The sequence below is a fragment of the Varanus komodoensis genome, unplaced genomic scaffold (genome assembly GCF_004798865.1).
Source record: "Varanus komodoensis strain SLA01 unplaced genomic scaffold, ASM479886v1 scaffold20_1, whole genome shotgun sequence".
Taxonomy (NCBI): domain Eukaryota; kingdom Metazoa; phylum Chordata; class Lepidosauria; order Squamata; family Varanidae; genus Varanus; species Varanus komodoensis.
The window spans coordinates 3,192,271-3,220,148 of NW_025335587.1; the positions used below are offsets into that span (position 1 = coordinate 3,192,271).

The 27,878-nt window shown below is 41.3% G+C and overlaps 1 protein-coding gene across 1 annotated transcript in view; it reads right to left on the reverse strand.

The window, feature by feature from the left end:
- Positions 1–224: 224 nt before the first annotated feature.
- Positions 225–27,878, reverse strand: part of NRDC (nardilysin convertase) — a 46,957-nt gene continuing 19,303 nt past the window's right edge. The window contains exons 11-31 of the mRNA XM_044430087.1: positions 21,410–21,487; positions 19,592–19,712; positions 19,444–19,502; positions 18,550–18,604; positions 17,516–17,620; positions 16,327–16,450; positions 15,384–15,470; positions 14,903–15,022; positions 13,944–13,995; positions 13,142–13,292; positions 12,912–13,039; positions 11,718–11,880; positions 9,574–9,605; positions 8,369–8,507; positions 6,689–6,736; positions 5,653–5,705; positions 4,975–5,058; positions 3,115–3,205; positions 2,311–2,427; positions 1,826–1,915; positions 225–964 (exon numbers count right to left, since the gene is read on the reverse strand). Of these exons, the coding sequence (XP_044286022.1) occupies positions 770–964; positions 1,826–1,915; positions 2,311–2,427; positions 3,115–3,205; positions 4,975–5,058; positions 5,653–5,705; positions 6,689–6,736; positions 8,369–8,507; positions 9,574–9,605; positions 11,718–11,880; positions 12,912–13,039; positions 13,142–13,292; positions 13,944–13,995; positions 14,903–15,022; positions 15,384–15,470; positions 16,327–16,450; positions 17,516–17,620; positions 18,550–18,604; positions 19,444–19,502; positions 19,592–19,712; positions 21,410–21,487 (2,092 nt within the window). The 3' untranslated portion in view covers positions 225–769. The remainder of the gene's footprint in view (positions 965–1,825; positions 1,916–2,310; positions 2,428–3,114; positions 3,206–4,974; positions 5,059–5,652; positions 5,706–6,688; positions 6,737–8,368; positions 8,508–9,573; positions 9,606–11,717; positions 11,881–12,911; positions 13,040–13,141; positions 13,293–13,943; positions 13,996–14,902; positions 15,023–15,383; positions 15,471–16,326; positions 16,451–17,515; positions 17,621–18,549; positions 18,605–19,443; positions 19,503–19,591; positions 19,713–21,409; positions 21,488–27,878) is intronic.

The following is a 27,878-nucleotide window of genomic DNA, read 5'->3' on the forward strand; positions in this document are numbered from 1 at the left end:
CTGCTTGAAATGTGTTTTTAGGCAGTTGAGATTAACTAGATCAAGGATGAGTGACATAGAGCCCCTGCATCAGAATGGGTTGATTATTCTGCCTTCTAAGCCTGTATTGTTCATCAGGTTGCCCATATATGCAAGGGCTAGTTTCAGAAAGCAATTAAGCTGATTTCATGATAGACTTCGGGAACCCTTATTTTATGCCCACCTGTAACATAAAAAAACAGAACTTATCATCCAAGTAATTAATTTATTGCACATGTCATCTCAGCACTCATCCTGAACTGTTGTCTCTCCCTCACCCAAAACCAGCAGTGTTTTTGCTCTCAGTTGTTTCACACAGGCAGTTCATCCATTTTAAGTAGTCTAATAGAATTCATTGGATAGCACACATTTCTGTCCCTAAAGTAACATAACTGAGTTGAGGAACTGGAGTTGCATACCTACCCAGTACAGTCCTCACTCTTTTGCTAAGTCAAGTAGCATTTCAAGCAAAAGGACTTACTACATTAGATAGTCAGCTGGTACAACCCTTTTGTTATATATGCTTTCAGTCTTCCTATATCCACTGCCAGCTATATTATGCATTTTCACCAGTAACACTTGTTATGTATACCATTCCCTTCAAAGACATGTTTGTAGCAGATTAGATTGCAGAGGATATTCAATTACATATTTTCCAGAGAGTATGGTAGACTGGATTCTTTGTAGGAGAGCAAATATCCCAGTGGTCAGTAGTTAAGTTGTACTACACTTTACTGCAGTCTGAGATGTGTTATTTTAATATCTTATGGTATGGGAGAACATTGAGAGATGATGTATACACTTTGATGTCCTTGATACAAATGGCATCTGTCAAAGAAGTAGGGTCCAGGAACATTAGCTGAGGTATTTCATTGCATGAGGGGCTATGAACATTTGTGAGAGAGGAACTTTCTAAATCACCTTCATGTATTCCAAATCCAACCACCTGCAGTGTGAAAAATATACAAGTTACTAAGTGGTAAATAATTCATAATGTCAACAAGTATTAACTACCTTTAAGTAGCCTATTTTCTTAACCCAAACCAGGCATGGGTAGATGTCACACTTGAATGATGTGTGGGTAGTAGCCAGTGCTCTCATAGCTCCAGTGCAGACTTCCCCCAACTTGGGTGCCTTCTAGATGTTTTGGACTTCCAACCCCCATCAGGCCCAGCCAGCATGATTAGGACTTCTAGGAGCTGTAATCTCAATTCTAGGAAGGCACCTAGCTGGGACAGCTGTGCTAGTGTAACTCGATTGCCAATAGCATGTGCTAGCAAAGGGGAGAAAGGAGGAATTTACAACTGAATTTCAGCAGGAAGTCGCGACTTGTTTGTCTAACAATGGCGTGCTAGTATGGGTTGACAGTACTGCAGCCTATTTAAGGGAAGCACTGTGATAGCATCGGATATTGCCCCTTCTTTGTAATTAGAACTTCTAGAGCTACTAAGCAGAGCTAGGTCCAGAAAACTGAAATAGAGGGAGCCAATTTTCTATTCCGGGTCATAAATTAGGCTGATCTGTGCATACAAGTGCAAATCCACACCGGCAGGATTTTCCCAGCCTGATTTCCCAAGCTTTCTTGCTGGTATTATTAAATAATAAGTCAATGCCTTGGCAATCTGCCCTGCACCCACATTGAGCCACAACTGCATCAAGCAAATCAGATATCTGAAGTAGCAAAGCTTTCCCCCAGGTTTTCTCTAATGGCGTATCATGATAAATAAAGTGTTCAGATCCTGAGCCTAAACACACTTCATTTTAAGGAAATACTCCTTTAAATAAAATATTTGCCATGGATACTCACATGTACACTAAGCACTTTCCTTTCTTTACCTCTGTGCACTTGAAACCAGTCAGCTAGTTCGGACTGAGAAAGGGATTTGAGAGCTTCAATCTAAGAGAATGGAGGATAACAACCATGTAACAACCATTTTTTAACATGGATATTAGTAGTATGGGAACTGGCCCAGAGCCTGAGCTATTTTCCTTATATCCTTATAATATAGAGGAGCTTCTGCCTTTTGGTGCATGAACAGTTACATCTACTCAGAAATCAAGCAAAGTAGGACTGGTGGCAGAAGGTTGCAGTGCATCCTTTTCCTTGAATTGGACTACCAGTTCACTCATCCCCTCAGTGCAGAGTCCCACCTGGCACTCAGTTCCGTGACTCTTACAGACCATGACTCCAAGCCTGTTAAGCACTAGATAGCTTTCTAAGTATCAAAGATAAACCCCTAAGCACTACAAACAAAAGTCCCAGGATAAAGGAACAAGAGAGAGAAAACATACCTCCCTTACTAGCCTGTCAAACAGATATTGTTGAGTCACCACTTCTGTCCAGTTCCTGTCCACCTCCTCACCCAGATGGGAATCTTCACATTCTTTTAATTTAATAAGAGCTGTGACCTGAGACAGAAAAAAAAGCCACACCGTCACAGTACGTTTGCTGTTTCTAGAAAAAGGATTAAGTCATCTCACTGCTGTAATATTTTGCTATTCTTGTAATTCACCACTGAATTTTAAATATTTTTCAGTTTAAAAACATCATATAAATATTCTAAGTAACTAAAGCCATGAGGAACAATGAAATAAAATATCCCACATTATGCTATTTCCAACAACATGTGTAAAGAATGACAATCTTCACATGTGGACATTATAGACATTGAAAAACTGATGTGTCATGAAAGACTGACTTCCCTAATAGAACCAGAAAGTGGAGATATAATATAATAGCATAGTACAAGGTTCAGGGTTTATGTCAGGTAGACATACTAGCAGAAATACTAGAATTTGAGATGGCCTAGAGCAAGATTCTATAGATTCAAACCCAATTTCACATATTGTGTGTTTAATACAAAGATTGGCAGGTCTACTTCAGCACTAAACAGAAGGGAAAATCTCAAGGCATATTGACTTCTTTAGGATTCTGATGCAAAATTTGCCCTTCTTTACCATCTTAGTCTCTACTGAAGCTCCTGATCTCAAATTGAATAAAAGAAACATGAAATTACTACTGGCACATGCATGGATGATCAAAATTTTATTGGAAAAGATTTCTAGAAAACCAGAACAGCCCTTTAACATCGGTACCTGTGTCTTGAAGGCCTCTTCAGTCATATGTTTGACTTTTTCATCAAAACATGAAAGAAATTCTTCTATCTTTCTATCCACTAGTTCCGAGCTGAAGGAAGAAAGAAATTACATTCAAAGATGTATTCTTTCTGGGTACAATTTTCTAAAGCTTCAGTCTAGCAAAATAGAACTTTGTCTAAAGTATAATCCTGCTTTTATATAAAATATTTATATGCTGCCCTTCATTATTAAATTATAGGGTGATACACAAAATTCATTCAAACAATAAAATATAAAGATAACAAAATCTATCAAGCTAGCTATTAAAATCAACAAATGTCTTTTGAGAAAGGAGCCTTCTCTTTAATCTTCCCAAAGTATATATCAAAAAATAAAAGATTAACTTTGAATGTGTATTAATTCAAATGTTAAAATTACTATGTCAGCAAAAAGCAGGGACTTCTGCCTCCAAGACAAAGAATATTATGATGCCTGCCCAGTGGGACTTAAGTCATTCATCACATCCAACATTCTCTTCACCCAGTATTTGAAATCAGGTAAATGTATTTACTCAATGTTAAATCACTAACATTATCTTTTTGTGGTTTCAACTTTTCTTTAGCATCCTATTTATTAAGAATCCTCTGCCTCAGGGTCCCAATGGGCCTCCCCAAGCTACTCCCCCCCTCCCCCATGTGAATGGAGTGATTCTTCCATTCCCTTGTACAGAAGGGAGAGAAAAATCTTTTCTTGCCAAGAAATGGCTGAGTGTGAGCACAATGAGTGCTCCTACCACAGGTGCTTTCCTGCAGTTGGGCTTCATTCCCAATACAAGCCAATGGAGTAACTGGATCGCTCTTGTAGTGGGCTGCCAAGTAATCTCCAATTTATAGTGACCCTATCAATGAATGCCTTCCAAAATGTCCTATCCTTGACAGCCCTGCTCAGTTCTTGTAAACTCAAGGCTGTAGCTTCATTTATAGAATCGATCCATTCATTTCATTTCCAATGAAACAACTGATTGGATTATAAAGGACCAACAAAGCCCATGAACTGGCTGGAGGGTAATGGCATCATCATCCCACCACACCAAGGACCCATGGAATAACAGACTTCGCTCTCTCTCTCCAGACACTTTTCAATAGAAGGCTATTTCTCACCCAATGTAAATAACTGAGAAATTACTCCATTCATGTATATAGAGATGGGGAAAGGGAAAGAAAAGGGGGACCAGGGGGAAAGAGCGACCGAAATGTAAAAGCGAGAAAGGAGCTAAAAGAGGAGAAGGAGATAGGGGAAAAAAGAAACAAGGGCCAGTGAGGATGGGACAAGAAAAAAGAGATAGAGCCCCAGAAGGAGGGGAACAAAAAAGCCAGAGAGCAAGAGAAAGGAGAGACAAAAGGAAGGCCAGGGGAACCAGAGACAGAAGAGCTAGGCACAGATGTCAGAGTAGGTAGCCCAAACATAGATGAGGGCAGTTCTAGCAGTTAGCCTCCCATCCCCAGTATAAGAGTCACTTTGTCGTGACATCCAAAAAAAAAAGAAGCCAAATGGGCCCCAAGAGGTTGCAAACCCATGTTTTGGCTGGTAGTGGCTACAGCAGAGGTAGCAAGTGGATTAGTGGGTAAAGGCAGCTACAGAGCACAAAAGCTGGACAAAGTAAGAAACTGCTTTACTCTTTGATGCCTGAGGAGCAGGCTGCACACCTCTCTGAAAATGTACAGTTTGGAGTGATGGATGCAGTGGGGGATTTTGGACTAGAATTCATATAATCCAATTTTGAGAATAATGTATCTAAAATAGCAAGTCTGAAGAACCACTGAGTTTACAGGGTATGATACAAGCATTGAAACGTAGTAGAAAAAATCCAGCACTTACTTGTATTTGGTTGCCTGTGTTGCTACAGTGACTGAGAAGCCAAGAATCCCAGATGTATTTCTGCAAGTTGGGTACACGTGATATCTGAAAATTGGGTACACATGAAATGAAAAGGATTGTGGGTGAGGAAGAGAGAGATCACCATATGAACATGGTTCAATTTCATCTTAGGAATGTGAAGTAATAATGAGCCATTTTGATGTGGATTCTACTATAATTGTGAGCTAAGAATACCAACTTAAGATTCACATCTTCATGCCTCACTGATATTGATGTGCCAGCTGACCATTCTTGCCTAGAAAGGTTACCAAAAATTCTTACTGTTGGGTGCTTTCATGCATTTTTACTATAGAAAATGTTCTGGCAATTTTGCTGGATTAATCCAAATTAGGATATTGCTGAAATGTTTTCACTAGGATTTTAATTACTGTGAGCTTCTGACGGCTTGGAGATCTTGGCAATGATGTGGGGTATGAAGCAATGTGAGATGAGCAAATGTCAATGACTCCTTCTTACACTAATGGAAGCCCCTTCTGCTTTAAATAGAGTACTGCTGGCAGTTTCAATCATGGCACCCCACTGTATTATATAATTTGCTACCTAGCAATAGAGAGTTTCCATGCTAACACAGTAGAGAGCTTTTATTGCTTCCAATTATGCAGCTGAATGGAAACTTACCCCAGGGTTTGCTTGGTTCGCAGAAAGTCAAAACAAGGCTCCTCCATGTACATCTAAAATTAAGTAGTATTTCAGTCAACGAAAGTGTTTTATGGAAAGGGAGTGGCGAAACAATATTTAACTTTCTGCATCCCCAAAGGTTCAAAGCAGGTATTTTCAAATATCAAGTAATGTTGCATCACATCACTTATATCCAGCCTGGAAGACACATTTTAAATGGCTAGAAAAAGCTTCCTTAAAACCTCTCCATAAAATACAGCAATATACAGGAAGAGTTGCACACATTCCAAATGTTGATGCTGCAGGATAACAACTACTACTCTCTAAGAAAGTACTCCTACAGAAAAGCAGTCATTGGGACTGGCTGAAATCTCAAGTGAAGAATCAGGGACCATTTATTAAAATCTGTCTACATCAAGCACTTCAATTGCATGATAACCTTTGTAGAACTGTGTCACATGTCCCTTCAATTGCAGTGGCCCTGCATCCCATACCCCACCTGCATGTGACAGATCAGTTGAGGAGTGGGAATGGGTGGGAAATAACTACAGGGGACAATTGTTTTGCTGCCCCCACACAATCCTTGAGATGCACAACCACCCTTTATGCAGCAATAATGAACGCATTATTTGGTGGCAAACAGCATTTTCCAAAACCTGCAGTTTAAATGTGGAGAGCATGTGGAAACTTCATAACACGCACAACTTTTAAGGCATGTTGAAAACATGCACATTCTTCTTTGCAATAAACTGATTATGCCAAGTCCTGCAAGACAGTTTCAAAAGTTAAACTGATCTGTGTTCCTCGCATGACTACCAGTTACTATATTGCACTTTCCTGCCCCTGTACACCTCTACAGATTTTCCATCTACTACCCCAATACCATTTCAATACAAACCCACATAATATCATCTTCCATGAGGCATCCTTCACACAGTACACCAGAATACAGGTTACCAAAATTCTACTGTTTACCATTACATAACCAGGCCAGAGATTAAGAAAGTGGTCTATCTAGGAACCAATCCAAACTTACCACAAGCAATTCCATGAGAGAGTATTCTCTTAAACTCCTGGCTCCAGACTAAAATAAAAGGGCGGGGTTGGGGAAGAAACCAAAATTTTATTTATAAAACCAATTTTATTTGTTTGGTTTTCAAAATTCTGTTGCCACTTATTTCCCAAGAGGGAAGAGATTGAAGTTATCTAAATGCCAAATGCATTACAGGCAGTCCCCAGGTTATGAACAAGTTCCATTCCTGAGAAAATGGAAATTTATAAGTCGAACTTGTATCTAAGCTAGATCATGGATAGTTGTCCCTCTACATTTGTGGAGTTAGGATCATAGGGCCCTCTTGAAATGGAAAAAACACACAAATTTCTGTAGCCCCTGCCCACACCCAAACTCACCAGTGCCTTCTCTCTGCAACAAGGAAATGCCAGAGAGATTTCCCTCTCCAGATAGGTGGAGTAAGAAGGCCTGCTTTGGAGGCTTCCCACGCTCCCCTTTCACTTCCTCTCTCTCTATGGTGATGATGCTTTTCTGCAGTAATTTTAAAAAATGAATAGGCTTTGTGGCAGTTCATAAGCAGTTTGAGACTGCCTGCATTGGCTTTCCATCCCACCTGAACCTAAAATCTAGGACACATGGAATGGGAGGGGAAAGGATGCAACCTGGAACACAACACAAGGAAGACTCATTAGCTCTTAGCTGCCCTGTAAATCATGTGTTACCTCCTCCCTGAAACAGCTCTGAGGTGTGAAAAGGAAGGCATTAATGCCAAAATACGTGGCCAGAGGGACACCAGGGCCCCTCCACAGTATCCCTAGATTTCTGAGCAGCTGCAGGAAAATAACAATGTTCCTTACAGTTGTAACTCAGCCTTCTTAACATAGTTCCCTCCAAATGTTTTAGACTTCAACACTTGGCAGCCCTGGAAAACTGGCCAGTGGTGAGGAAAGACAGGTGCTGAAGCCTAAAGAACTTCAGTGTAGAGGAGGCTGGTGTAGCTAGAAACTGCAGATTCCTTTTTCTTGATTAAACCCATCACATGGTACATTTTTTAAATGGCTATTTAACAGTAATCTTTCTCATTCTAAGGAAGATGGCTATTTTGTAGCAAATATCCTAAAGCCAATGATACTTCAAAACAATGATTTGGCTTCTGCTTTTACAAGAGTCATAAAGTGTTCCTGGGGAGAGTTTAATGACAGTTTCTACATACTGTAAGATCAAGTGGTAAAAGCTTTTTTTTTTTTTTTGGCCAATACCACTTCAGATGCATGTCTGAATGTTCCACCACAGGAAAAATAAATGCCTTCACATAGAAAATGGATTTCCCCCGTCAGAAGATTAAATCTAACCTCTCCCTGTTGTACAATATTGTATCTGAAGGCCTATTTTAAAAGAACAAAATGCAAACCAATTTAGAGATCTAAGTATGAATAATGCCAGAATTCTTAAAGCAGCTATACAAATCATAAAGTGTGGGGAAATCAGGAGTGGGGTGGAGTAGCCTGACTATACCAAGCAAAGAAACAGGTCACAAATCTATGCCTTCTCCCATGTTACAACACTTACATATATAAGAACCTTCCTTTTGCTCCCAGATGGCCATTGCGTTTATGCAGCAAGTGCCTATTATAACGGGGCCACTAATTATGGGAAACACACACAATGAAGAAATCAGTACACCCACTCTTTATATCACAGCACCTGATAGTAGACTGTCACTTCAGAATTTGCATCGCCTTTGTTAAGGGTTTTCACTTTGCACAGCAGATGGGCATTTGGCAAGTCCATCACCCGGAACTGAACTGGACATGGATGTACTAGAGGAAGGAACTGCAATTTTCTGAAAAGAGTCCAAACATCAAAGTATTAGCAAACTCTTCTGCACTAGTGTCATTGCACTAGTGTCATGACTCTTTCTACCCTTCCAACTACAATAAGCTATACTGCTTAATGGAAGCTTGGATCTCTTGGGTGGAAGGACTGTGACCCCCATTCAGATTTGGTGCCCAAATTTCTAGGTTCGGCATGTTTATGTTTTCTGCATCAAACTCTGATTGATGGATCTTGGGGTTCCAGTAAAAACAAAATAGATCTTGCAAGTCTGCAGCCTGCCCACCACTTATTTAGATATTCAGATACTATAAATATTCAGTAGGTTCAATACTGTATTTTTAGAAAAAGACTAAACACCTTGCCTAATAAGTAAGAATGAAGACCCCATGATATGAAAGAAGAAAACTTCATTTTAGAAAGAGTAAGTTTAGTAAGCCTGCAATGTTTGATCAATTAATTGGTTAGATTAATCAGTTATAAACTCTTACAAGATCTGATTAATATGGCAGATTTGCATATGCTATCTTAGAATAGATATAATTCCTCTCACACTGGAGGCCCCCAGCCTTTCCCACCTAGGAGCCCTCAAGATTTGTTGGACTTCATGTGCTAAGCAGCATGATCATGGCAGCTGGAAATGATGAGAGTTGCAGTCCAACACATTTGGGGAGCACCAGGTTGGGGAAGATTGCTCTGGGGTAATATCTGCTACACCCAACACAATACATTTCCAGCTTCAGGAATGTTTTTTTTAATCTATGCACAAATTTTAATCAGTCAGTGACTAGAAGTCACATGTTTAATCAATTTAACTTAATTGAAACTGAGTTGCAGCCTTAGTTTTTAGTAGTATCACCTCTAATTTTAAGTTTTGGCAATAGCATTTGTCTTTCTATTAGAGCTGGTCAAGTTGGGGGCTCCAGATATTTTGGCTTACAACTTCCACTATCCTTCACCATTAGCTATGCCAGCTTGGCCTGATGGGAGTTACAAGCCAAAACTTTTGGAGGGCCACAAAAGTTATCCACTCCTGCTTTATACAATAGCACCAATATTATGGTAAATATACTCACTCAACAACGTAATCCAGAAATTCTTTTGATTCCTAAGAGAAAATAGGGAACATTTTTATCCCTAAATGCATGCACACAATGTCAACTTGAGATTATAAAAACAGCCTTTGGCCACAGTACTCTCAGCACTGAGGAAATAAACTAGATTGAAAGAACTTGCAGCACATAAATTCCCCTCTCTGCAGAATGACCTACAGTCCTGAAATTATATGCTCACCATGAAACTAGAATCATAAATTCGTTTCCACATTCCTCTGCATCGGTCATAGAGGAGTCTATTAATGATAGATTTCGCCCTGAAAAAAGGTTTTGCCTCCAAACCTGGAAACCAAGGGACAACCCAATGGCCACTCTTAATGAACAATAATTACATTGCCACCCCAAGGGTTTTGTGAGTGGGCACAAGCCGTGCTGCTGCTGTCTTTTTGTAAACCTACATGGATTCCAGTTCTTAAACAATCTTCCCCAGAACATGAAAGGGAAAATGTGTGAAAGAGAAAGAAGAAATGTGAGACAAGTTAGTGCATGGCAACAACTAAGAGTAATTTGGCTCTGCAGTGGCCATGCTGAGTCATTAGTCTCTACCTGTGATTACCACTAAGAAGCCCTCACTCACATAGGAAACTTTCCCCTGTGCCTCTTCTATATGTTCCCTTCCCATTAGCCCTAGTCAGCCGGCAGTCAGAGATGATGGAAGGAATGGGATCAACCATCTTGAGGGCTACAATTTGCTCAGTCTTGATCTAATCTTATGGAACAATGACATGGCAAGCGATACTATGGCATAAACAGAAGAAGAGCTGCAATTTGACTCTCCAGCACATGGATTGCTTCCACACAAAAATGTTCTTCTCTTGCGACTGCACAATAGCTCACTTACAGTTGTGTGGGTGGATTTATTGACAAAAGCCTATAAATGGGCTCTTTCTTGCATGGCTTGGTACTAAAGCAGCTGTAAACAGACACAGACAACAGAATCACCAGCTGGTCAGAATCACCAGCGTCTATATTATGGAGCCACCTATGCTCAGCAAGGCAAATTACAGGTATTTCTCATAAGAACAAAAGAAGGTAAGAAAAGCCATGCTGGATCAATCCAAGGTCCATCTAGCACTCAGTGAACACAGTGGCAAACTAGCTGCCCACAGGATCACTCAAGCATTATGGATGCGAGACCTCCACCTGCCCAAGCATCTCAGGAACTGGTGTATGCAGGCATGCCACCTCTTGCAAGGATGTAGCACACAGCCATTCTCATGTCTCCCTCTCCACTTTCTCTATACCATGCATTATTTTAAACACCTCTATCATGTCTCCCCTTGCTCACCGTTTTCCTAAGTTAAACAATCCCAGTTGTTGTGGCTGCTCCTCTTGGGGGGTCCGCTCCAGCCCCCTAATCTTTTTCGTTGTCCTTCTTTGTACTTTTTTCCAACTCAATAATGTCCTTTTTCAGGTAAAGCAACCAGAACTGAACACAATATTCTAAGTGTGGTTGCAGTACAGTATAAGGGGAGTACAATCTTGGCAGTTCTCTTTTTTATTCTGTTCCTAACTATGCCTAGTATGGAGTTTGCCTTTTTCACGGTAGCTGTGCAATGGGCCAACATTTCCATCAAGCTGTCCACTACTACCCCAAGATCCCTTCCTTGCTCAGTCACCGCTAGTTCACTGTATATTTGAAGTTGGGATTGTTTGCCCCAACATGCATTATTTTAGACTTGCTTACACCAAACTGCATTTGCCATTTTGATGCCCATTCTCCCAGCTTAGAGGGATCCTTTTGGAGCTCCTCACACTTCCTTCTAATTTTAACCATCCTTAATAGTTTGGTGTCATCAGCAAACTTGGTCAATTCACTACTTACTCCAGATTCCAAATAATTTATGAATAGGTTGAAAAGCATCAGTCCCCATACAGAACCCTCTGGTACTCTACTGGTTAGATCCCTCCATTAGGAGAAACTGCTATTTAGTCCCACCTTCTGTCTTCTGTTCTTTAACCAATTTGCAATCCATATAAGGAAACCCCCTCTTATTCCGTGACTGCTTTGCTTGCTCAAGAGCCTTTGGTGAGGGACTTTGTAAAAAAAAAGCGGGGGGGGGGCAGTACTTAAGAGGCAAACCTTGCAGAAAGTTCGTACTCACACTGCTTGTGAAATTTCCTTGGACAAGGCCCTCAGCAAATAGTTGAGACTTGAAAGCCTTCACAAATAAAAGCAGAGAGTCTAAAGCAAGACCCTTCATCAATGTCTCATATTTGTCTGTCATAGACCACCTCCCATGCTCCAAAATTAAGAGGCGTATATCTCTGTGGGTGAGGAGAAACAGTGATGAATGGATGCCAACTGAAAAATAGTTTTCCTGTAGAACTCTTTCTATAAACGACATCCCATTATATTATAAGCATATAAAAGTATTAAATAAATAAATAACTCCAATCCAAAAATATGTGCAACTGCTTTCATTCTTATCTTACCACTTGGGTCCTTTCCTCCTATTTAATTCAAAAACCAAAATCATCTTGGAGAAGGTATCTATCATATTTTTCAGCTAACAAGGATTGTTATATAAAAGCAACCAGGGTGGAGATCGAGCAGATTTGCATGGAGAGCTGAAATTTGGAGGAATACCCCTTCCGAAACAGTAGTCTGCAGGTGAAGGGAGACTAAGTCTTTCTAACTGTTGGGTGGTGGGGAGTGAATTTTGGGTCACAGCACCCTTAACCTCCATTTGCCCTACAACAAGACTAGTGGGGAGGAATTTTCTCCACATTTTCACGATTTGCAATGCCAACTAGCCCTTGTCACTCATGATACTACTCTGTGATGTTAGGAGTTCTCAGAAATTTGAGGCATTTTTTGGTCACTTTCCCACCATGGAAGGAAGTGTTCAGACCCAAATAGTGCCCAAATTTGAGGGTGTTTATAGCACCTTGGCTTGGTTGAATGCTTTCATATCTTTTTTTAGGGTCATCTGCAGGTTACTTTTACTATCAGGAATATTCCCCAGGGACAGTAGTAATGGAAGAACCTGGGCAGATTTCTATATTCAGCAATTTGTATACACTGGCATTCTGCATGCCCTCAAAACTTATTTTCCCTGTTTTCTGGACCCTTGTCCTGAACTCACCTCCTTCTGAAAAGCATTCCTTTCTTGTTCCTTCAATCAATTCCTTACCAAACCAGAACACTTATATATGATGAAAAAGAAGAGGAAACCAGCTGACCCTCAGCTTAGAACTGAATCTTTCCTTCCCCCAGTAAAAAGAAGCCTCCTCTAACTGTAATCTGCTACTTCAGGTGAGAATTGTTTATTGTTTCAAGCACTCCAGATACTTACTTGGCCAGTGTTTCTGGCTTGATGAGAATGTTGAAATAAGTCTTTTTCAACTGCTCAGTTATCATCTCAAAAACCTCTGGAGTAAAACTGAAGTCAGCTAAGTGGTCAATGATGAGTTGAAACAGCAGCTACAATAGAAAATTAAATGCTGATTCTCAAGAGGTGATACAGACCAAATTGGATTATTTTTTGAAAAGAAATCTCATCTTCAAAATCCTACCAACACTTACCGGCAGTTTGTGATTGAATCCTTTCACACGAATGATCAATCCATGTTCTCCAGCTACGAGCTTATACTCCAACTGAGCAACATCTGCTTCATAAGCAGGTTCAGCAAGGTTGTGCGCAAGGATGTTCACAAACGTATCGAACAGCACCACACTGGACACAGTAATATGAGATGAAGGGTAACATAGCTAAGAATTTGAATTCCTTCATACTAAAGCCCTCTGGAATGGTACAGTTCATTCCAATTTACAAAGACTGTATTCCATAATTCCACAGATTACATGGTACTAGGTCATAATACTTTTAGGTGATAAGATGCATACACCTCTATTTTACAGTGCAATCAAAAAGCACAGCATTTGGAATTCCACTACCACCATCTATAATCCCACATGTACATAATAGGAAGAAAGCCAGTAGTGGTCACAGTACTGGACTGGGACTTGGGAGATCCAAGTTTTAGTCACCACATGACCATGAAGCTGACTGAGTGACTTTGGGCCAGTCACAGACTCTCAGCCTAACCTGCCTCACAGGGTTGTTGTAAGGATAAAATGGAAAGGAGGAGCACCTTGTAAGATGCTTTGGGTTCCTTACAAGAGGAAGAAAGGCAGGGTATACATCTAATACAGAAATAATGTAATAATAATGGGGGAGGATACTCTGAAGGAGCAGATACCCTTCCCTGGCACCCCTACAAACTAAATGGAATCCATCAGTTAAATGCTTCAAGATAATTTAGAATGCTTTCTACACAAAAAATAAAAGCAAATGAAAGAAAAGACAGTAAGAAGTCACTCTTACTTCTCAGCAGACTGCTGGATCAGTGGTGAGATTAGATGAAAACGGATATAAGCTGAAAGAAAAGTTATAATGAGCAATGGTGAACAGAAAGAAAAACTTGCTTCTGTGGTTTTTCTCTTTGGGACATCCAGACCCATCTTTTTTAAACATATAGCACTCTGGCAATTCAGCTAGAAACAGCACTGCTGGTGTGACCTACTGACTACTCCAAACATGACAGATTGCTGTAGAACAAGTTGGCATACAGTCAGAGAGGGCCTTTTAACCCTAACTGGCACTGAGGAAAAGTGAAAGAAGAAAGGAGCACTGTTGCGTACCCAGTATAGATGGGAAGGCTGTCCCAGCTAGCAGAAGTAGGGGATTAGTAAAGGAGTGCAATTCCACAACTCAGTGATAAAAACTCTGTGTTTGACACTTCACTACAGTTATAAAGGAAATGCTATCTAGAATTTTCAAAAAGCTCAGCTCAAAACGTTTAGATGACAAATAAAATTCCTCAAGTCTTCATTCCCTAAAGTCAAGGCACCAACACAGCCAAGCCAGATAAGACAGTAAAATGGAACCAATATGGTGGTTTATGGTATCAACAGATTGCTTAGTTGCCTTTCATTCTGTCTGGATTTGTTTAAAGGCAGAAATTCATTTTAGGAAATGGAGTTTGAAGATGCATTAAGCGGTCGTATAAATGTGTATTGCTTTAACTACTAAAAAGTACATTTTAAAAGCCACTAAATCTGCCAAGTTAAATATGTGATTCAGTTGGGAAAAGAGCTGTGCAAAACAGTCACACACATTTTAAACTTCTGTGTTGATTCCATATAATATAGCAGTGTAAAACGTTTTTGTTTCAAAGGAAGTCATATGAGAAGCCTGAAGGAAAAAAGTGCTCGCTAAAATATCCACTATTTATATGATAGAAACAAATTAGAAATTTGAATAAAAGACATGCATTAAAATACCTTTAGGGATTTTGAATTTGTCATCCTTCTTGTACCACAAACAGCCTTGCTCAGTGCTCAGTATACTGACTGGATATTCAGTCTGTGGGCAATCAGGGGCTTTCAGAGCAAAGTCAGTTGCTAAAATAGTAGAAGGAGGAATTACTATTTCACATTCACAGATCAACAGAACAAGCACATAACTCCCTGAAATTAATTAGCTTACCTACATGGTCTTGAACTGTGCAAGTAGCTGAAGCATTGCACCATCAGTATAAGGATGCAATCAGTAGTGGCAGGGCAGTTTTTTATGATCTGCTGTGGATTGCTAGTCTTATCAGCATTGTACTATTTCCAATCAGCCCTGATTCTTTGGGATACAACATTACAGTTACTTTACTTATACCCTAAAACTGGTTTGTTGTCAATTTAAAATAGAAGCAGCTTACGTAGACACAATTCAACCATATGCTGCATATTTATGAAACCATGTTCCACTCACCAATATATCTGTTTTCTTCAGGGAGGTGTAAGTCTGGATTTAACATGATGTCACTGGCCCACATATTGCTCCAGTATGGATCAACATCTGTGAATATCAAAAGTAGTCAGCAGAACAGTGTGTCTTGGGGACAATAGGCCTAACTGAAGAGAGCTACATAGAAAAGGCACAGCTCTGTTCCTCCTCTTCTGCTAGATATGCATTATATTTCCACATGGTGGCAGCTGAAGACCAACCCTGCACATAAGCTATCCAAATTCCTACACAGTTCGTTACCCCAAATTTCCCATGTCAGAAACTCCATGAGTTAGATCCAAACTTTATCAGGCTTAGAACAGATCTACAGAAATCAGGGCAACAAGTTAAATCACGAGGAACGTCTCACATTGATTCTACTCTAAGTACTAAAAGGTTTGAATACGATCCTATTTCTCCACTGTCTAGAGTAGCCATCCGCAGCCTGGTGACTTCCCAGTATTTTTACTATCTATCTATCTATCTATCTATCTATCTATCTATCTATCTATCTATCTATTTTTCAATTTATATCCTGCCTTTTTCCTCAAAGGGCTCAAGGCAGCTTACATCATTCTCCTCCATCTTATCCCCAAAACAACCCTGTGAGGTAGGTTGGGCTGAGACTCTGTGACTGGCCCAAAGTCACCCAATTGGCTCCATGGCTGAGCTGGGACTAGAACCCAGATCGTCTGAGTCCCAGTCCCATGCTCTTAACCACTACACCACAGATCATGTTGACTTGGGCAAATGGGAATTTAGGTCCAAAACCTCTGGAGGGCACCAGATTGGGAACAGCCGGTCTAGAGATTCCTTAATTCCTGGAAACAGAAGCTCAATGACCTGCAGGGCAGTCCCACTCCAATATACCACCCTGCAGTGCCTTTGTGGTCTCTCTTTACTTCAGCAGGACTCAAGCTGCATGTACCTTCAACACTGTATTGTGTACCAAACCACTTCTCCTTTAGATTACACTGGCCTTCGTGGGCAGCAGACAACAGAATCAGGTTGGCTCGCTGAGGAGACAACTGGTTAAGAGCTTCAGCAATGATCTGTAAAGATAAAGAAGTTAAAAACAACCTGCTTCTCTATTCATTCAAAAATGACAGCTCTTCATCTGTCATTTCATTCTGAAAACAGAGCATAGAAACCATAAAAAGCGACCCTGAGCCAGAAACCAAATCAGTTTAAATCATGATTTAAATCACTAGTCAATAAGATTAAATCATGGTTTTCTACATAATTTGTATACATGCCTGCCTTACCCGTAGGTAGAGGAACATCATTAAAATATTCCCAAACTGGGTCTCTTTTACAGCCTGCTGCCATTATAGGTTTTGTCCTCCAGGGACAGAATAACATGAGAAATCTCAAGCTATACACAAAAAGAGCCAAAGACTTGTGTAGTATTCTGCTCAAAAGCATTCACTTTCATTTGTACTGCTTTGCCACTCCCTCCTCACACTTAGCTTCTCTATTCCACTCCCCAAAATCTTCTTCTATTCATTGTTTTTTTTAAACTTAGCATTTAAGAAGTAAGGGATTGATTCTGTAATTCTGTAGATTTGGAAAAGAACAATGGGATTAAGTTCTTTTTCTTAACTCTATTTATTTTATAACATTGTTGCTGTGAAGAAGAATGTGATCTCTGCAGACATAAAGTCACAGTTTTGAGAACTGTAAAAGCAAGTATCTAGTATCTTTTAGATAGAAAAATTGCCCAATAATCTTACACAAACCTCTATAAAAGCATGATATTGTGATAGGATTAATGGAATTCATTTGCCCAGAAATTTAAACATTGCATGAATACACATCCTCATGCTACATAATTAAAAACTAATCCTCATTTCATGATGAATAACCTTTAGACTATGTTTTTTAAATAGAAAACTATGTTTTCCTCAGAAAGCATTTTATTAAAAAAATTTAAATTTAACAATTCAACGTTTAAATTATTATTATTTTATCATTGATTTTTATCCACCCTGCCCTGAGCTGGAAGAAGCTGCTTTCAAGATTTAGAAAAGATTTCAACCAGATTGAGGTACAGAGGTCTTCAGATGTACTTTAAAGCCAGTATCATCTCACATACCAAAACCTAAAAACCTACTTACCTCTGGCTTGTATTCAAAGAGAAGTTGGTCTCCTGTCAGAATGTCCTCCTTTGGAAACAGCTGCATATTTTCACAAAGACTCTCAACATATTCAACAGGGTCAGTCTGTAAAAAAGGTAATTAAACTTCAGATCTGAGTATCGAACATTTACACACTCCCCTTTACACTTATGTCTGACTGAACTTGGAGTGGATCCAAACCATCATTTCCCCTATACAAAAGGTTCATTGATTTTGGCAGCTGCTACACCAAGCATCAAATCCAGCTAGTCAAGCAGTCCCAGATTTGAGCAGCTTACCAAATAAGCAATGGTAGGACAGCCCATCTTCTGCTGTACCAAATTCAATTGATTCCTAAATGCAACCCAACTGCAGAAGTCAGTGCAGGGTGAAGCAGTGAGGATTTGTTCATCCAAATCACTCAAAGTCTCAACAGTAATCAGAATTAAGGTTCTGATTAAAGTTTCTCCAATGCATCCTAAGCAAGACTACAAAATCAGCATTTGAGATCTAGCCAGCCAGAGCGTTACAGGAAACCTGAAGGTATGCTCACTCTATATGCTCTATAATCAAAATCAGATGAAAAATTAAAAGACATTAAATTGAACAGGATTTTAAATCTGTTAAAAAAACATTTGTCAGTATGCACATTCTTAGTTTCCTCATGTGTAACTAGAATGATATCATCCAGACACAAGAGTCCAAAGGCTCTGAAGAACAAAGGAAATATTTAGGAAAAAAAACTTAAAATATAGGGAAGAGTCCAATGAATGCTGAACCTGTTCACTGGCCACAGATTTCTGAGTGATAGCTATGAAGGAAAACAGACTAGGTGGTAGAATGGAATGCAATAATGTGGAAGAGGTCATAGCTAACAGACTGGAACAGAAGAATTCCACCAACTTTTTTGTGCAATTTCTGCTTGGTGAATTACAAGATGTTAGACCATGGCAAAGGCAAAAAAAAAAAAAAAGAGGCAAATCTACAAGAAAGTGTTAAGATTTGGTGTCAGAGACATTTGAGAAACTAAATACCTGTTCTTGGTAATGAAATTCATTAGCTTCAATCTTCTGGATTTCTTCCCATATTCTGTGGATGATACAATTAATCATCAAAGAGCAAACTATTTTCAGAAATAAAACTTAAAACAAAATTCTCTGAGTAGTCCGATCATCACACCAGTGGGGAGAGCTCTGGCATTTGCCATCAAAGCCAAAAAAATCACCCATTCCTGCCACCCTTGGGACGGAGAATTGACCCCTTCTGCCTTTGCACCTGATTCTGCTGTTACCACTTCCTAGGTCAAAGGATGCTTTTTTTGTCTTCCTTTTAGTAACTAATTATTCTGATATTCAAATTTTATTACTGATCTATTATTAAACTGTTCTGAATTGTCTTTTAAAGTGAGATGCTATGGATAACAAAGTACACTTATATATTTATGATTTTGTTTCGTCATGCTTTTTGTTGTAAAACATCTTGACTGTAAAATATTTATAAAACAGTATACAAATAGAGTAACTATGACTATTAATACATCAAATAACATAGTGGCTGAATTCACATGACCCATTCTGGCAACAAGCAATAGTGGGTTTCTTGTTTTGTGAAGTACACACAATGATCCCAACAAACAATTGGACTCAGCATGGGTACTTTGTTCACTTCCTCTCCCTACCACCTTCCTCCTCATTTCTAGAATCGCAGAATGTTTTTCCGGTCTAAACACAGAACGGATTCGCCTCTTAGTTACCTGATTTTCATTGCTTTTTCCTATGATTGCTTATTAGGGTGACTTCTAATTCTTCCATCTCTTTTTAACAACCATTTCCTCCCATTATTATATAGAGTCTAATACAGGAATAAAAGACATACCAAGAAACTGAAACTAACTGCTCATTGGAACCAAGCTGAAAAGCTGCACTTACCTTTGGTCAGGTCCTGTTTGCTGCAACATTTTCAGATACTGGAATACAACATGAGCAATCTGAAAGTGGGAACACAAAGCACTTTCAAGTTTTGGGAATCTGCAGTAAGCAACAACAACAAGAGCTCCAAGCTGCAGCTAAATTTCACCTCATAGAAATGCTTGTAACCTTCATCTGTCAGGGTCACACAAATACTGAAGACGGAGTATGTGGAGTTTTGCTCAAATCCCGTCTCACCATTTCCACCATACAATGCAAGTGCCCAGAACCTGTTTGGAAATGTTGTAATGAGAAGATTGTTAAATAATTAAATAAAAATGGGGAAAATGGAAAAAAGGAAAGTTTAACATATCATTACTTGCAAAATGAAAAAACAGCTGAACTTAGAAAATTAGCTTAAGGCAGAGGTAAGCAACTTTATCCATTATTGACTAATGCAATCAGTGTGAGGGAAGAGTTGCTTTATCTCCCAGCTTAAACTGAAAGTGTTATTGAGCTATAATTCTATTGCTGTCATCTTCACACATCATAAAATTCTTAGGACAGGGGTAAGAAATTGTGAAGGGGCTATTCAAAATGTTGTCTAGCAGGCATGTATGACAGGCTGGACTTAACTTAGTACATCACATTGTTTTGCTTTATTTAACATTTATTCAATGTGAAGTAGGCCTAATACTGGATACAAACCATTGATGCTGCTCCTAATATTTTCCATAAAAATCAAGTCACTAGAGGATATGTAATTATCAACATATTGCAATTACTATGTGTGTCTTCTCATACTAATATCAAGTGTTTAACTGTTTCTGCCATCCATTATATGGGCTTATCCAATCTAAGTATTAGCATTCACATTTTTATTAATAAAAATAAAGATAACTCTGCAGGTTCATGAAACAATATCCAAATCTACGGTTGAACAATAACCTTATTAAGACAACAGAAGAGTATAAGCTTTCAAATTCTTCAGAATCAGTACAAAAGGCAGGAGATGGGTAAAGAGACAGAGAAGTCCAAGTATCTGGCCAGATATTGTATCTATAAGTTCTGCAGTTTAGAACCAGTCTCATAATGGAAATCTGCAGACTAAATGGCCTGTTTTCAGAAATGGAGATTAACTCTTTGATTACACTCTTTCAGAGACAAGTGATCAGGCAGAGAACCCATTTCTTAGACCCAGAATACATTGCAAGGTATAAATTAATGCCTGCAATTCCTCTCAATGAGTAATTAATTCATTCTGCAAATCTCCACCTTGGGATTGGGTCTAAATGGCAAACCTCAAAGTCACATCTGCCTATTTTTTGAACTGCAGCAGGACCCCCTTATCTGCTGGTTCAGTTACCACATTTTCAGTTAATCATGGTTGAACTTGGCCTAAAAGAGAAGCCATGAGGTGCTTTGTGCAAGTGAAAATTCTTGATTTAATAGGGAAAGAAAAAATTGTATGCTGAAGTAAGAACTAAATTGTGAAAAAAGAAATGTATATAATATATATAATATAGTGTTCATTATTATTTGCAGTTTCAGGTATCTGCTGGGGGGCTTGGAACCAATCCAACCAATCCACAGGGATCCTGCTGCAATCTATTTATTCCTCCATTCCTGCTTTCTGTACCAGCCAGCTGGATGAAGTGTTCCAGAAGATCTGAAAATCTGCATGTTTTGGTGATCCTAATAACAATATTGTACAAATGTAGATTTGGGATTTACAGTAATGTTTCTACTGTCAACAGATTGCCTTTGCTCATTTAACAGATATGTCTATATACAGTTTGTAAGCAGTACGAATTGACAGGCTGCTTTGTGGTTGACTTTCTTTAACTTACTCATTGAGGAATCTGATATTTCTCTACCTTACAAAAATTTCTTTTCAATGTGGCTATTAAGCATTAATATATTTTAATTTCTTCTTTTATCCTTTGTAATTGCCAATGGCAGTAAGTTGCACTGTCTGAGTATATACCTTTTCCTAAGAAATGAAAGAACACTGCCTTTGCCTTCATGTCCAATGAGCCAGGAAATATAATGAAGTGGCTTCACCCTAAGAAGAAAAAGAAAGAGAGAGGGAGAGGCCATAAAATATACCTTGATTATCTTAATTTCCAGCCATTCTGTGAATTAGAAAGTAGAACAAGCATGCTGAGTACGGGGACTTGAGAATCCCCATGTTACAAACACAACCTATGACTTCAACCATAAGTAGACTCTTTGAATATTCAGAGAGAGAGTATAAATCAATTAAGTATATAGGATGCAATTATACAAATCATAGAAGGGGCCATGAAGGGGCCATGAAGGCCATTGGACCAAACCCCCTCCTGTCACAGGACACCAATTTACATCCTCTCATTCAGATGACAGTCCAGTTTCTTTTTGAATGTCTAGAGAGGGAGGGGTCTCTAGGCAACTGGTTCCACTGTCATATTGCTCTGACAGTGAGGAAATGTTTGCTGATATCTAGCCTGAATCTGGGCTGTCACAGACTGACTTGATTATTCCATGTCCTACACTCTGGTATAAGTGAGATCTTGACCTTCCTCTTTGTGACAGCCTTTGAGATACTTGTAGAGGGATATCATGTCCCCCCTCAGTCTTCTCTTCTCAAGGCTGAACATGCCCAGTTCTCTCAGTCTCTCCTCATAGGGCAGTGTTTCCAAACCCTGGTTTGTTTTTGTTGCTCTCCTCTAGACCCTTTCTAATTTTCCTGCATCTTTCTTAAATCTTCATACCCAGAACTTGACACAGTATTCTAGATGGGGTCTGACTAGTGAGGAGTATAGAGGAACTACTACTTCTCATGATTTGCAAGTAATACTTCTATTAACGTATCCCAAAATAGCATTTGGCATTTTGGTGGCTGCATCATATTGTCGTCTCTTATTGTCGTGCCTGATGCCCCGACAGAGGCAGCACCTCACGAGGAAAAGTCAAACACCCAAAGAGAGAATCAGACATCAGAACAGGAGGGTTTATACTCCAGAGATGAAAACGCCCTTCTGCGAAAGAAATATGCGGAGACAACACAGCAAATGGAATCTATGCAAATTTATGTACTATTGTATTTCAATGTATTTTATCATGTTGTAAGCCGCCCCGAGGTTTCGGCAAGGGGCGGCATAGAAATGTTATAATAATAATAATAATAATAATAATAATAATAATAATAATAAAATTGAACTGGATAACTTCCGTGCTAAGCAGTAAACAGCAGCAGCTCCCACACAAACCCAAGAGCTGACTTTAAAACGATGCCCGGTGGAGCCCCCCCGCCCAAATAGGACGGGAAGAAAGAAGAATTTATGACTTTCAAAGCACAATGTGAACTCTACATTAACCTACGCCTTAATGACTTCACCGATGACAAGCTGAAGGTAGGCTTTTTGATAAATCAACTCACGGGGGCCCCAGCCCGCTGGGCAACTGCAATGCTGATAGCTCAAGACCCCATATTAAATGACACAAAAATGTTTATGGTTGCCTTGGGAAAGTTCCTTGGCATAGAATCTTGCAAGGAAATGGCCATCCGCAAGATAAAGCGTCTTAAACAGGGGCATGCCTCAGTTACTGAATACACTACTAAATTCCAACTCCTTATGAATGACTTGGGGTGGAATGAGGAGGCCTTAATGGTGCAATATCAAGAAGGCTCGAGGGAGGAGGTTTTGGATGATTTAGCACACACATCAATGCCAGCAACTTTGCAGCAGTTGATGCTTCTGACAATACAGATTGATGAACGGCTTAATGAGAGGGCCCGAGCTAAGCAGGAACACCGTGCTGGCCTGCCACCAACTAAAGAAAGATGGTTCCCATGCGCGGAAGCCAGACCCCAACAATTCCCACCTGATAACTACATTGCCACGGCAACACCTCAGCCGCAGCTGGAACCTGAGCCAATGCAGCTGGGAGCTGCCGGGCCTCGCATTCCAAGGGGAGATAGGGCCTATCACCACCCAAACGGACCGTGTTTTATTTGTGGACATAACAGCCATCTAGCCCGGTCGTGTCCTTTGAGAAAGCAGGTGGGAAACTTCCAGTCCCAGCGTCGTTAAGCACCACGATACTGGGACCTGTCCATAAATCACAAGGGTGCCCTCTCCCCAGGAAAAACTCCTACGATCCGACACCTGCTGGTCAATGCCACTTTGCAAGCACACCCACAGCCTGCAATTCGAGCCACAGCACTGATTGATAATGGTGCTACTGCTTTCTTCATGGATGAAGAATTGCTGAGAAACACTGTTTTCCTATGTCAATACTACCAACCCCGCTGCAGGTGGACTCTATCCAGAAACATCCCCTGCAAGGGGGCCCCTCATCCCGCCAATCCTCCCCCCTCACTCTACAAATTGGCAAACACTGCGAACAAACAGCTTTTTTATTAGTGAAAGACCTACAGTACCCCGTGGTATTTGGCATGGACTGGTTGATCAGACACAAGCCCCAGATATCTTGGAACTTGGGGCAAATACATTTCAATTCCACATTTTGTTCACTGCACTGCAGTGATCCTACAGCCCACACTCCTCTTACCTCCCCCACGCCTTCCACCACCACCCTCCCTCCACAATACCAAGACTTCTGGGACGTCTTTGACCCACAAGAGGCAGACAAGCTGCCCCCTCACCGCTCATGTGACATGGAGATCCACATACAACCAGGAGCAACCCTCCCAGTCGGCAAACTATGACCCATGTCACCTAAAGAACTCAAAGACTTCATATCCACCAATTTAAAAAAGGGCTTCATCCGTCCATCCTCATCACCCACTTCAGCGACGCCCATCATCGTGCCTTGAAAAAATTCTGAGGAACCTAGAGTTTGTATTGACTACCGCCGATTGAACACAATCACCGTTCCCAACACGCACTCCATGCCACTAATCTCAAAGATTTTGGAACGCCTGGGCCGAGCGCACATTTTTACCAAACTGGACCTCCGCAACACCTACAATTTGCTGCGCATCCGCCCTGGCTATGAACATCTAACCGTGTTTTTGACTAGATTTGGCACCTTCAAATTTTTAGTAATGCCTTTTGGACTTGTGAACTTGGGACAATCGTTTTGCAGATTGATTAACGAGATCTTCCACGATTTTCTCGACGATCGCCTACCTGGATGATTTGTTGATCTTTTCCAATGACCCTGAGTCTCACAAACGTCATGTGCAAGCCATCCTACAACGCACACGAGAGCATCGCCTCTCTGCTAAACTGGAAAAATGCGAATTCCACACCACCTCCCTCCTGTACCTTGGCTACCGCATTTCCCCAGACGGGCTGCAGATGGACCCTGAAAAGGTGTGAGCAGTTCTATCCTGGCAACTGCCACGGACGAAAAGAGAACTACAAAAGTTCTTGGGATTCACGAACTTCTATCATCGGTTCATACTGCACTTCTCACGCTTAACTGTGCCATTGACAGACCTTTTGAAAGACAGAGGACGCCGCCTGAATTGGCCACCCAACGCCGCACCCGCCTTCGACACTTTGAAATGCCAATTCACTTCAGAACACCAACTGATCCATCCCGATACATCCACACCTTTCATACTACAAACTGATGCCTCCGACAAAGCCATTGGAGTGGTTCTCCTACAACCACAAAATGGGGCCGCCACTGACCTCAGACCGGTGGCTTTCTATTCTCGCAAACTCTCAAGTCCAGAGTGGAACTACACGATTTGGGAGAAGGAACTGTTAGCAATCAAAGCTGCCTTAGAAGAATGGCGACATTTGCTTGAAGGTTCCCCACACACGGTCCTCATCCAAATGGATCACAAGAACCTAGTCCATTTTGCTTCCGCCAAAATACTCAACCAAAGGCAAGCACGATGGGCCCTATTCTTTGCCCGCTTTCACTTTTGCATCGAATACATCCCCCCTTCAAAAAACCTCCTGGCTGACGCTCTGTCCAGGAAACCCGAATACTTCGCCGACAACAAAGTGCAGCCCGACCCAACCCCTATTCTGCAACCTGAAATGGCAGCTGCAGCGACTATCTCCACCTCCTGCAATGCTGAACTCCGCCAAGCCCAACAAGCTGACCCCTTTGTCCGGACAAAGAGGGAACAGAGGAGGACGGCCACCCTTCCTGCCGCCTACTCATTTGAGGACAACATCCTACTCTACAACCATGTTCCGTATGTTCTGTTACCACTCCGAGAACGAATACTACAGCAATGCCACGACTCCCCATCTGCGGGACATTCTGGGGTCTACAAAACACTGCACACCCTCTCCAGAGACTATTGGTGGCCCCGCATGTATGACATCAAATCGTACGTCCTCTCCTGCCCCACTTGCCAACACGCCAAACGCCAACCAGGAAAACCCCCAGGACTACTCCACCCAGTGGAAACCTCCCCCCCGGGCCCTGGCACACCATTTCAATGGACTTCGTTACTGATTTGTCCAGATCAAGTGGCTTCAACACTATACTGGTCGTCACAGGCCTATTCATGAAGATGACCCACTTTATCCCCTGCACAGGGCTTCCCTCAGCCAAGACCACCGCTTCCCTATTCGTCCATCATATTTATAAGGCACACAGGTGGCCCCTCGCTTTAATTACCGACAGGGGCAGTCAGTTCACATCCCGATTTTGGCGGGAACTCTTGACCTTGCTCAAGGTCGACCTGCGCCTCTCTTCAGCTCACCACCCACAAACTGATGGGCAAACGGAACGTCTCAACACAACACTCAAACAATACCTCCGCTGCTATGTGAACTATCAACAGGACGACTGGCTCTCTTTCTTCCCGTTGGCAAAGTTCGCGTACAACAACTCCATCCACGCCTCTACCCGTCAAACACCTTTCTTCGCAAACCTTGGCTACCATCCTCAAGCCTTTCCTTCAGCACTTCCAACGTCGTCCATCCCTGCTGCCAGAAATTTCCTGCACAACTTGGCCTCAATACAATCCGTACTCAAACAACAATTGGACAAGGCCAAGACAATCTACAAGGAAGTCGTTGATCGAGACAGACAGCCCGGACCTCCTCTGCATGTCGGCGACTGGGTCTGGTTGTCCACCGAATTTCTTCCCCTTTCTGTGCCCTCCCGCAAATTAGCCCACAAACGCGCTGGACCATTCCATATCGTCTCACAAATCAACCCCGTCACCTTCAGACTGGCTTTACCCCCCTCCATGAGAGTCCTCCCGGTCTTCCACCGGGCACTACTTTCTCCTGCCCCACAGCAACACCCCCTCCACTCTCAACTTCCACCACCCCCACCCATAATAGTCAATGGAGAGGAAGAATTTGAAATTGAAGAAATCCTCGACTCTAGATTTTGGAGGGGACGTCTGCAATATCTAGTGCACTGGAAAGGCTACCCCCCTGAGGACTGCAGTTGGGAGCCCATTGCCAACATTCATGTGCCCATCCTCCTGAAACAATTCCACTCCCGTTTCCTGCATAAGCCAGGGGGCACCCATCTCCGTCACCAATGAGGAGGGAGAGGTCGTGGAGGGGGGGTAGTGTTGTGCCTGATGCCCCGACAGAGGCAGCACCTCACAAGGAAAAGTCAAACACCCAAGGAGAGAATCAGACATCAGAACAGGAGGATTTATGCTTGAGACCCTGTGGCCAAGTGACCCTTCCACAACCTGGCTTGGGAATAGCTGAACAGATAGCCATCCCTCATCCTGACCCTTTACCCCTTGGGCAAACAGCCAAGCCTCTGTCAGACCACGAGGGCCCCGAGGGAAAAGGCACTACAAGTTCTGCTCATGAAGAGCATGGGCAGGCTGTCCCCCTTCCTCCTGACGTTGAATCTCCTGAACATGACACAGAAGACACAGGAGGCGGGATAGATTTGTCCCGCGCGACTCTTAGACGTTCCTTGCGCCGATTGGAGCAGAGGAGGCTTTGTCCCACCTCAGGGGGGAAAGGTGGGACAAAGAAAGCTAGCCCCACGTGGGTTCCCTGAGGGACGTCACTAAGGAGTTAGCAACTGCCTTGTAAAGACCATTGCAGTAGAGCTTATCTGTAGCGTTGTAAATCTTGTGGATAAGTAGCAATAAAAGACTTTAGTTTTATTGCCCGCGAAAGTGTGGGGTTATTTATATTGTGAGTCGACACTCACAACACTTATTTAGCCTGTTGTCCACAATTACTCCAAGGCCATTCTCTTCTCTAGTTTTGTCAAGCCACGTATTCCTCTTCTTCTATTGATGTATTTGGTTTCTTTTTCCTAGGCGGAGGACTTGGCACTTGTCCCTATTGAATCTCATTCTGTTGCTTTCAGCCAAGCGTTCAAGTTTATCAAGATTGCCTTGGCTTTCATTCTCTCTTCTAGGGTGCTTGCTATTCCACCCAAGTTTGGGTGGCATCAGTGGAAATATCTACCAATTTATTCTATACCAACAATTTAGGCTGCAATCCTGTATGCACTTACCCAAGAGCAAGCCTGATGGAAATCAAAAA